This window comes from Schistocerca americana, chromosome 3, assembly GCF_021461395.2.
Source record: "Schistocerca americana isolate TAMUIC-IGC-003095 chromosome 3, iqSchAmer2.1, whole genome shotgun sequence".
Classification (NCBI taxonomy): domain Eukaryota; kingdom Metazoa; phylum Arthropoda; class Insecta; order Orthoptera; family Acrididae; genus Schistocerca; species Schistocerca americana.
In genome coordinates this window covers 410,438,338-410,450,058 of record NC_060121.1, presented here as the reverse complement: position 1 = coordinate 410,450,058, position 11,721 = coordinate 410,438,338, and the positions used below count along the sequence as shown (strand labels likewise).

The following is an 11,721-nucleotide window of genomic DNA, read 5'->3' as shown; positions in this document are numbered from 1 at the left end:
TTGTATCTAGAGCTTCTTTGGGTTACTTTTTTATTATTTGTTTTGATCATCAGCAAAGGACACACATTTTATGTTGATAGTTCTATCATCTTCTTTCCCAATCTTTTCTCCGTTAACTCCTTTGTCCCATGTCCTGGTTATTTTCTCTAAATATGCGTTAAATAAAATTGGTGACAAGCCATCTAATGGGTGGCATGCAATCTCCAAGTCTCACTCTCATCTTGATTTTGAATGGTTCTTAGATCTCTTCCGTGGACTTCACTTTGGATGTTTCATTTTAATGCTTTCTGGATTAGCTTTCTTGTCGATTTATTTCTTACAGGTTGTTGGAGAGGTTTTCTCTATCTATGGATTCATAGAAGTTATTGAAGTCAACAAATGTTATTGAGGTGTTTCTGAACTTTCTGTTGGTTAATATTGTCTTCAGTCACCAGTGCGTGATCTCTTCCGAAACTCTCCTTGATGATATTCTCCTACCTGTGGATCTATGAGATTCTAGCTGATTTACTAGGCTTTGGCTAGAATTTTGTATTTCCTGGGAAGTAGGGAAGTTCATGCGTAGTTATTAGGGTCTGTTTCGTTTCTCTTTTTTTTCTTTTTCTTTCGTTTTTCTTTAGTTGTGGGAACTCTGTATCTGTTCTGAAAGGTCTGTTAGTTCTCTCATTTTGTCTTTTTGGTGTAAATTCCGCTTTGATTTGGTGTAGCTAATGATCAGATTTGAAACATATTTTCCCTGTGCTTACATTCATAATTTCTTAGGACATTGTTGGAGTATTCCCATATCCACAGTTTCTTGTTTGGTTTCTGGAATTGTGTGATTTTGAGGTCGAAATTCGAGCAGACATTATCAAGTTCTCTCCATTCTTGTTTGTTCTCTTGTGGACTGTTTGTTTTCCTGTTGTGTGTCTTAATTTCCTTTCCCATCCTAATTGTGCATTAAAATCTCATAGTAACATTTTTATGTTCTTCCAGGGGATTTTGTTGTTAATGGTTTCTTCCAGATCTTCCCATCATAGTAATTTGTAGGGGAAGGTGCCCTGACGTGTATAGGCTTTGTTTCCAGGTTGTATCATGTGTGTTGAACCCCCCCCCCCCCCCCCCCTCTTCCAACTGTAATTTGAAATTTATTACAGAATCCAATATTGATTTGTGTGCTACAAATCCTGTTGCAAAGAATTTGAGATTTCTTCCTGGAAGAGTTCTCACTGGTTTCCACTTGTATATTCTGCAGTTTTCTGAGTCAAAGTTGTTCTCATCCGAGAATCATGTCTCCTGTATCACAAGTATTTTCATATTGAATTTAACCATGGTGTTTAACAGTCGTTTCAGTTTACCTAGTTCCAGCAGTGTGTTCGTGTTGAGTGTTCCCATGTAAAATATTCCCTTTTAGTCTTGATGGTTTTTTGAGAAGCTCTGAGTCTTCTCATAACATGTCTGAGCCCCTGGAATCTGATGATCAGGTCTCAGTCTTAGTGATTGGGGCCCGGACTACTGGATTCTTTCCCATTGTTATGTCATGATTATTGGTTCATGTTGAGGTTGTCATGGTGAATTCCTAGAGGATCTCATAAAACTGACTGGAGTTTTTGAGTTCCGGATGATTCAATCACAGCTGAGTTCACAAAGCCAACAGAGTACCAATCATTACCACATAGCTGTGTCTGGGTTTTGGGATTTCACCTGTGACTCTAAGCAGGGACCCTCACAGGATGCTACCATCTGGATCCAGATGGACTCCGGTCTTTTTAACGAGGTATCTCTTCCCCCTCCTCCGTCCTCATCACTTGCAACATGAGGCCCCAAGCTTGGGACCAGCCAAATACATGAAAATATTTTATTTACATATCTGTGTTCACAACCTATCATCTTAAAAATAGTGTCCCAGCGTTTCTGCCATTGCTGAAATGTGTCATGGGAGCCTCCTTTCAGAACGTGTTATGCAGCATCTGTGATTCGCACTGGATTCCTTCAGTGGTTCGCACACTGGACTCTTATTTGGGAGGAAAATGGTTAAAACCTGCACCCAGCCGTACAGATTTAGGTTTTCCAGGATTTCTCTAAATCACTCCAGGCAAATGCCAGGATGGTTCCTTTGAAAGGACACTGCCGATTTCCATCCCCATACTGAACACAATCCGAGTTTGTGCTCCGTCTCTAATGACCTCGATATTGACAGGACGTTACCCCCATCTTCTTTCGTTCCTTCTTCCACATTGGTGGCAAAACGGCAGTCTTTGAGCTGGATCTTTAGCTTTGTAGGAACCCAAATTGGGTGAGTAGAGTAGGTTGGAATGTGATAACCTTGTTTCCAGTGGAAAATCCACATGTGAAGAGACTAAGGTAATAACATGCATTGTCATCATGGAGCAGCCCATTTTTCGTGAACCACAGAACCAGTTGATGTTACTGAATGAACTCTCTCAGATACCATACAACCTCACCATATAACAGTTATTGATGGTCTGACCCACGGGGATGAAGTTGTGATGCACAGTGCCACAGATGTTGAAAAGACGATGAGCTTGTGCTTGGACACGCCTCATCTTTATCAGTCATGGAGATGGTGAACTCTTCCACTGTAAAGACTGTTGCTTTCTCTCGGGATCGTAATAATAGATCTGTGTATTGTCACCCATAATGATCCTCGACATGTCGAAGTGTCGGCCATTGGCAGCTTCGGAACAAACGTGGTAGCATTACACCACATGTTGACATCTTACATGAGAATTGCATGCGTTATTCCATACGACATACTAACACTGGCAGCAATTTTACGGAATGTTCTCCAACTATCTTTATGCACGAGTTGCCAAATAGTTTTGATGTTTTCGGGTATTTTGCTCACGGAAGTCGACCTGATCTCTCGTTATTTCCCAATGTTATTTCACTCTTGAAGCTCATGTGTGATTCAAAACATGTCATGAGACTCATTCAGCAGCGCTGTGTGCTTGTCGAATCATGACAAGTGTTTCTGTGAAAAATTTCCTCAGATTTCCTAAGTTGCTGTCTATGTTGAAATTACAGTAGTGGTAGCAGATGTGACCAGAACCCTCCAGTTACACAGCTCCCAATGTAAACATGACATTGTCTCTCAGCATGCTGACTTGTGAAAGTCGGAGATACCTGTGCCTGTGTGTGCAGCCTTGCACTGTCATTTGTTGGTGTATTACAGAGCTACTCAGAAAATTTTTTATACCCTATTGTACATAACTGGAGAATAAACTACACATTTTACGACATCTGAAACACAGACTTACCTCTATCATCACTCTTGCTTTCATTTATAAAATGTACAAATATTCTTAGTCTGTGTATTCAGTTTGTGATTTTGGATCCCTATGAAAAAATTCCAAGAACTGGCACTCTTTCTTACACTTCTCATGTTTACTGTGTACCATTTCAACTATTATACACATCCACAAGTAAACAACAAAGACTCTCTTTGTTATTCTCTAAATTGACATTATAGTGAGATCACTGATAACGGAACAAGGACCTGCTTCCATATTAGGAGTAACACCAGATATGAGCACTATCCCAAATGCCAAAGCATGTGTGCATATATGGTACACAGGCATTGTACTCAAAGTGCTAACCACATGATGAACTGTAGAAAAGTAGGGCTCTACATTCTCTGTCTAAAACTGGAAATCTTGTTTTGTCTATCAAATAATAATAATTTACACAAAAAGAAGAGAAGCAAGCCTACTTGACAGAATGAGCTTCTGTTTTGCCAGTGTCATGATGTTGCCGAAGTGAAATGTGTTGGAAAGAAAACCTGTTGTTGGTGTGGCATTGACAAAATTTGTAATTTATTTGTATTGAGTTGCTCACTGTTTTCTAAATCTGCCATGAAGTGAGACAAACAATGGTTAACAGAGATTTGAAATTCCATTGTTATTACAGCTGAAGTTGGTAAAGGACACACGAACAGCATACAATGGTATTTTACTTCTTGGAAATAGCTAACTGTCAATCAGTGAGGTGACCAGCTAGTGACTCCAAGAATTTGAATTTTTTTCACAACTTCATTGTAGGATATGGTCAATACTGCCTGAGAAGATGTAGTCATAAGAAGGACATAACTGGCCAGAGTATGTGCTGATTTTGCATTTAACACAAGTCTGTAATAGGTTCTGTGCTTCATGCAACACGAATTGGATCATTTGGCAGAATGGTTACATGTTAAAAGTGCATCAATCTTGTCGTATAGATGAAAGGAAGTTAGAGATTAAAATGAATGAAATAAAAGAAATGTGGTAATCACTGTATCAATAGTTCATAATTGAAATATTGGGAAAACTGAACATTTATTAATAGACTGTCACATAATTTTTAAATTTATATATGAATTCAAAACATTTGAATCATAATTAATTTTGTTTTTATGTGATATATTTTACCTTATTTTCTCTCTAGAACAGATGGAGCAAAATTAATCTCAAAGTGTTTAATTTTTTGTTTCAGCAGAATCAGTGATCCTCCTTTTTTTCTTTTTCTTTCTTTCTTTTAACTTTCATCTTTATCATGTTTAAAATAGTTTTTATAGCCACCAAAGTTAATTCTGGTACCTTCAGAATATTATTACACCTGCTTCTCGTAATAGAAGAAATGGTGTATTTGCAGTACAGTAAAGGTAACTCTTCCAAGAAACAAACAATTGAACATTGTGTACCTTCCAAACTAAGGTTCTCTTTGTTAAAAAGTACAATTGCAGAAATGTACAGAATAGTGTGTATTGGGAAAAGTTTATCACTCCAGATTGCAGTCATACTTGTCTAGAATCTTTTCAGTGAGGAAATGTTTGTTTGGCCATAGTTGCTTCCATATTAAAAATTTGTTTATAAATGTTCTTTGTGAAATTACACACATTATAGCATAGTTTTCTTTCTTAAAGCAGCAAGTGTCAGTAGCAACTACAGACTTATGATTTGTTTCTTCCAGAAGATATTACAAAGCAATGTCGATACCTTTATGCAGTTTTTTAATTGTCTTGTGCATGACTGAAATGTGATATGGGTGAAGGTAACTTCTGCAGTTGTCATGGCTTAGTTTTGTTTTAATAAGTACAGGGCGTTTGAACAGTTGAGAGACTAGGGTAAGAAATCCTCACATAAACTGTAAATATGGGCACTGAAAAGGCAGATATAGAATCTTCCATCTCATTGCCTCTAGGTAAAGCAACACCCTCCAATAGTTGGAGATGTTAGTAGAAAGATATTGTAGAACATATGAAGGCTTACTTTTAAAATTTCGATAATGGTCCTTTCAAGATCACCTGTACATAGCAGTAAAACTTTTTAACAAGATATAGTTTAAGAGGCATTAGCACAAATTGTAGAGAGAATCTGCTATGATTCTGGTTTTGAAGTTTGGGAAAGGAATGTCCTTTCCACAAACTCAACAGAATGCTGCCATCAGTATCAACAGTAGTAGTGAGTAGCCGTCTAACATAGTCTTCAATTAGGAAAACCGTATAACAATATCTGGATGCAAAATATTCCTCAGTAGTTACACTAATGGGGATTCCAAACTCGTGTCCCAATGTCATTTTAGTTCCCCATAACATGCAAAAAATTTTAAATAAATTCATACATTGGGCATTTTACTAAAGACAGTTAGCTCCTTAGAGATGTCTGAAGTGTTACTATTTCTGAGTAGCATTAAAGAGCTTATTGTTCATAGTCTGGGGTATGGTTCATTATTTGGAAATGATGTCTTCTGCTTGTCCTCCAGCAATGTCACTATATTTTAAAAGTTACCTCTCACTCTTAAATGGTTGAAGTTGTGCACAGACAAAATTTGTTTGAAATTCTTACATAACAAAGCTGTACAAGTCACGCTTACCTTAGAAATAGCTGATATGAATTACCATGGCATTTAAAGAATCATGGGTCTCCCAGAGAGAAGAGGATGTCCTGGATATTATGTCTTCTAGATCCATTCTCTAAATTATTTGGAAGAGCTCTGCAAATCACAGCACACAAGGAAAGTCTGCTTGTCACTGCTGTCAATCACATACAGCTGTGCACCAGGCTTCAAAGACGGTGAATTCTGTTGGTTAGGAAATCTTCAGACAGTGTCTGGAGAAACAAGGGAGCAACCAACTACCTCTCTTTTCTTGATCTCATCTTAGTGTTGCTGCAGTGCTAATTTAAAATCAGTTAAATGCACAATGGTGGGTAAAATTTACTGTGCATGGTGTTCTGTATGAAAGCATAGAGGGTGTCTTGACCTTCAAAAGTGGTTATTGACTCGCAACTCAATGGCAAAACACACCTGTGAAATTTGTCCACCATGAGTTGTTTTGTTTGGATCTCCTACAGCTGTGTGGCTCACTGGCAGTTGAAAAAAAAGTCACTCTCCTAGCAAGTGGCCTGTGATGTCAATAAAAATTGACATGGTTGTCAAGGGATGTTGCCATTGGAGATCAGCTTCTACACAATGTCTAGGAATAGGGTTTGTTCCATTAGCTCCCATTGTAAGTCTAATGACCTTGTGTATTGCATGTTGTTCACTATGGGAGGATTCAGTTGACAACAGGAGCATATAGAACCAGCCCAATTCCTAGTGTTCTGGTAACCACCCTATGTGTTGATTGTTTACTTGGAGGGCACACAATTAAGTTCCTCCTCTAACTTCATAACAGTAACTCAACTGCCAATGACATTTTAAAAATTAGAGTTATCTTTGAATACTGAATGGTACATTTACATTTTCTGCCAAAAACATAGCCCGTCTGAATTTCAGCTACAATCAACAAAATTTTATTATCCTCAGTTACATCTTTAGGGCTTCTTTACGATGGACGAAGTAGAGGAATACAAATGCAGACTAGCAGTAGAAATAAAAGCTCTTTGGTTTTTAAGCAATCACATTTGTATATTGACTGTGTTTTCCCTGAAATCTACCACCTGCTTACGCAAATCCCTACAAATTAGTATCGCCAGGTGTTTGTATGAATTGACTGAATGACGGCTTACAGTCAAGTGACCACACACTCATTTATATCAACCATACAGATAGGGCAGGAAGTTGTCGAGATGAATGCATAATACAAGAAACAGGGTACAGGATTGAGTGTGCTTCAAATACTTAGGAGTGTTAAAGTGTACAGTTCACAAAAACATAGTATTCTATAATTTCAGTATCAATCAGTAACAACTCGAATCCAGTGAAGCAGGCAGTAGACTTCACTTTAATGATAGGATATTGGGAAAATGCTTACAATACATTTGAGGGACGCATAACAAATAAGACCAATGAGAAATATTGAATGTATAAGAAGAAGACCAGATTGTCATGGAAATGGTATAAAACCTGAACTGGTAAGTGACTGAATATAAGATGCAAACTATTCTGTAAAAGCCTCTTTCAAAGTTTCAAGAGTTAATGTTTAGTTTCAGGTCAAATACACAACAGCCTCCCTAAGTATCATTCCCATGGGTACCATGAAGATTAAGCCATTACAGCATATATACCGAGGCATTTTTGCATTCATTCTTCCCACGCTCCATATGCAAATGGAACAGGGTGAAAGAGGGAGGGTGAGTGATTTAATTTGCTGATACTGTTTGCAGTAATGTGTGAAGATCATAGAAAGTATAAAATATTCAAGCTTTTTACGAGCCCAACAACATATCTGAGGGGATGCTGTTGCAAGGTGAAATTCATAAATGAGAAAACAAGTCAGAGCAAGAAAATCTTTCTTTGCGATTTCTATAGCGATCAAAACACCACTGTTTGCACTTTCTTTTTTTGTACAGATGATCACAATTACACACAGATATTGATCTGCTAAAAACTACATCAGTTATATGCTTTTTGATATCAGTGATATTATGTGCCTTTTGGCCAGTCATTCAATAATTTATACACTATTTACATCGAGCTTTATGTTTTACATACATCACTGACAAAGCAAATTAAACCTATTAGGAGCACCTTTGTTACACAATGTAATCAGTAAGTATGTCTTGCAAATATAGAAAAAAGATTTAACAATTAATATATATATAATTATATACAAACAATTTTTACCACAATTTACTGATGTCATTAGTTTCATTCTTGTGCCTTATAAATATTTATAAAATATTATACAATATTTATAAGAAGCAACAGAAAACTATCAACGACAGGAGGAGAATTACAGCCATATTGTTCCAAGTCAACATAAGGTAAATTGATAAACAATTAAAATATTTTAAGTATATATTTTTTGCACATGCTTAACATGATATCCACCATAGTTGACTGTTTTTGGTAAAGTCCCCCATTTCCCGCTACCTTATGTGCAGCAGATATGTATTAACGTGTCCGATTAATCCTACAATCTGATCCAAACACACACAGACTATTACTGACTATTATTTATTGTCTAAGCATTGTAAAGAATTTCAACATTTGCTAGTCACAGAAATAGTTGCGATGATGGACACCACAGAAGAATATCTTCTGGTCCCAAAGTCAAATCTTTTCCTCTTCTTGTACTTCAGTACTGTTCCTCCCCAATTTTTGCCATTACATCACAGTCTGAGGGGGTTTATTTCACACGCACACACAGAAAACATCTAAAGTTGTCTTTACTGCTCATCTATCTCTGCAAATTAATGCCAACACCAGTATTACTGGGATGATGCACTTGATTTTGTGATTGGAACTGTGACCCAAAGATGTGCTGTTGTGATTGTGGTGGTTGTTGTTGTTGTTGTTGTTGTTGCTGGTGGTGTTGCTGCTGATGCTGAAGCGAAGTATGATTTGGAGATGTTGAGCAGATTCCTAATAAAACAAGATAATATATTACCACCTTATATATCTTTATATTTAATACAAGTAGGAAGATTCTAAGAGAAAAATTTTTGTTAGAATATATTACAAAATTACACTGTCTGTGTTACCAAAACGGGAAAAACTAGTACAAATATAATGAAGTACCTGATGGTGAGGAGCTAAGTTTATCCCCTGTGGACATCCTAGAGAATGCCAGTAGTGCATCAGGAAAATTTGGTGGTGTTGCTGGGGTGTTGCATGGTGTGCATACCTGCTAACAAATTAATACTGTATGAATACACATGTAACACACTGCAAACTGAATCAATGGAAATTAGGGCTAAATAGGTAACATACTAGCAACATTATTATGAAAAGTGTTACTTGAGGCAAGAAACTAAGAATAAATTTAATATAATTTTAACCATAAATTGAATAACTAATAATTTCATTTCATATTTTAGATTGAATACTGACTACATTTATTTCAGCAAACTTCATATTAAAATCTACTGACTTCATTCTAAACATACATGTTGATTACAGAACCAAATTTAAGCAATCTACAAGGAAAAATTCTGTAGCAAATAACAGAACAGAAATGGTACATGAAACAAGAAATGGCTATATTTATTTGTGTTCATTCGTGACTGATTTTTAATGGTAATATTCATAAAGTTTCCAGCAGGAACAGTGTCACTAGCTATTGACACTAAAACATCCTTTATTCATACAAGATAACCACTGAGAAGATTACAAACATATGCTGTATCTCACTCCAGCAGGTCTACAGCAGTTGAACAATCAAACTGGAACTGCAGTAACTTGTACATTTCAGCAACAACCCTAATGATGTCACATCTGAAATCTGTTTTTCATGTACCCTGCCAATGCTGCACACACCAGTCCCACCACTCGCAGAAACTGTGTTTGCAACAGAAGGTTTATCTTTGATACTATATATCTGCTGGCCTGTAAATCCATCCAGCAACATATATTTATGGAAAAGCAATGGTCCACATGAATAAGATCTTATTAATGTATTAGAATGTGAATGTTATATGACCATACGTATGGAGTGATACAACTTTGGCTACAATCATAGAGGTTTTTGGTGTAATTTTCAGTGACAGTTTTCGATTTTGCATCAGCATGTTGCCAAAGTTACTGATTGTTCCTAAAACATTAGATCTGGCTATTGATGAACAGTGTCTGGATGCTGCAATAGGAAAAGCAGCATCTCTCTTCGGCATTTATTTGTAGGCTCTTAAAGCATGCATAACATTAAGAACATTGTCATTCATGAGAATTGTTAACACTAAATTCAAAAGTACTTACAAAGAGAGAGGACCAAAACAAATATTAAAAAAATTGGACTGGATGTCTTATAAATGTTATAGGAACACAATGCATGAGGAGAGATTACCGAGGAGTCAATACAGGAGACATATATTGTACAGCACTCTCACATCCATCTTCAGGTAACCAAGTTAGTATACTGTAGGAAAGCATAATGTGATCATAGAGAGGCAAACTGTTGTACACCTTTCACAGAAATTTGTGGTCATGTCAAGGTGCCAAAAGTTCTAATAGTTTGGGCTTTTTGTTATTGCAATATCGCAAAGGGGAATAAAATTCTTCTTAGTATTCCTATTACAAAAGCTTAGCCCACCAACATGCTGAGCCTGCAACAAAGGCAGATGTCACCTGAATATCAGACATTCTTACCATAATGACCTCAAGCTGACATACACCAAATTAAGCTTATACAGAACCACTGCATTAAAAACCTGTCAAATGCCTCTCCACATTTGGCACCAGTACCTGCAGGAAACTTAATGTTGCAGAGAAATCAAACTCTGAAGCTGCTGGGTATTTGTAAATTAGAATCGTGCAGGAGCTTCTGTGGACAAGTTACCATTTCTCTATCGAAACAAAAAGAGTGTTGTAAGCTATGTGGCAGTGGGTTCATAGTGTACCAGTATCATTTTTCTCCCTATCCATTTCATTCACAGATTATGTGAAGGGAGAATGACTGTCACTAACCCCCTGTATGAGTCCCAATTTGTCTAAATTTAGCATTGTCCTTATTACATAATATATATTTTGGAGAAAACTGGTGGTTCCCCAATTCATTTTGGAAAGTAGGCTCTGAAAACTTTGTATGGGTCTCTGCAATGCACAATGTCTACCTTGACTATCACACTGTTGTATGGGTCTCTGCAATGCACAATGTCTACCTTGACTATCACACTGTAAGTTTGTTGGGCATTTCTGCAACACACGCATAACCAAGAACAAACTAAAAGTGGCAAAACTTGTACATAGCTCACATGCAATTTCAAATTTTGATAGCATGGAACAGGAACAGTGCAACACAGTCAACTTCAAATAGTGTTGCAGATGATCAGCAAGGCAATACTATTAACTGTACCTATAAAAGATATGAAATCATGGGATGGATGAGTGTGGTGACCACTGTACCATGTGTGTAGCTGATTGGTGTAAATTACTTACAATTTGTGTATGTCTTGTTCAGTCCTTTACCAAAAAAAAGACGGCTTCTGGTTCTGTTGCGTATTTCTTAACATTTAATTTATAGTTGAATGAATAAATAGTGTGTTCAAGTACATAGAAATTAGATATCATAAGGTATTGACAGTGATTGTCCGGAGCCTACTGATTCACAATAATTCATATTTTGTTTTCCAATGGGTTTGACAAGATTTGACAAGAGGCTAAACTGAATTTTAAAAAATCACTATACATTCTCAAGTAAATATAAAACTGTTACTAATTTACATGAAAATGCAATGTGAACATATGTTTTTTTGTTATGGTATTTTTCTAAATCTATGCCATGCACCATCCACTTCTTTTTCTGATTTAGCTTTCAACATCAATTGATAAATTCATAAATTTGTCACTACTGTTCCTGATCTGAGACCC

The 11,721-nt window shown here is 36.7% G+C and overlaps 1 protein-coding gene across 2 annotated transcripts in view; it reads right to left on the bottom strand.

Moving 5' to 3' along the window:
• Positions 1–7,689: 7,689 nt before the first annotated feature.
• The window catches only part of LOC124605751 (UBA-like domain-containing protein 1), a 154,925-nt gene continuing 150,893 nt past the window's right edge, over positions 7,690–11,721 (bottom strand). Inside the window, exons 3-4 of one of the 2 annotated variants that reach the window (XM_047137633.1) lie at positions 8,938–9,046; positions 7,690–8,781 (exon numbers count right to left, since the gene is read on the bottom strand). In XM_047137633.1, coding sequence (XP_046993589.1) covers positions 8,597–8,781; positions 8,938–9,046 — 294 coding nt within the window. In that variant the 3' untranslated portion in view covers positions 7,690–8,596. The remainder of the gene's footprint in view (positions 8,782–8,937; positions 9,047–11,721) is intronic. The other variant, XM_047137634.1, reaches the window with a different exon arrangement.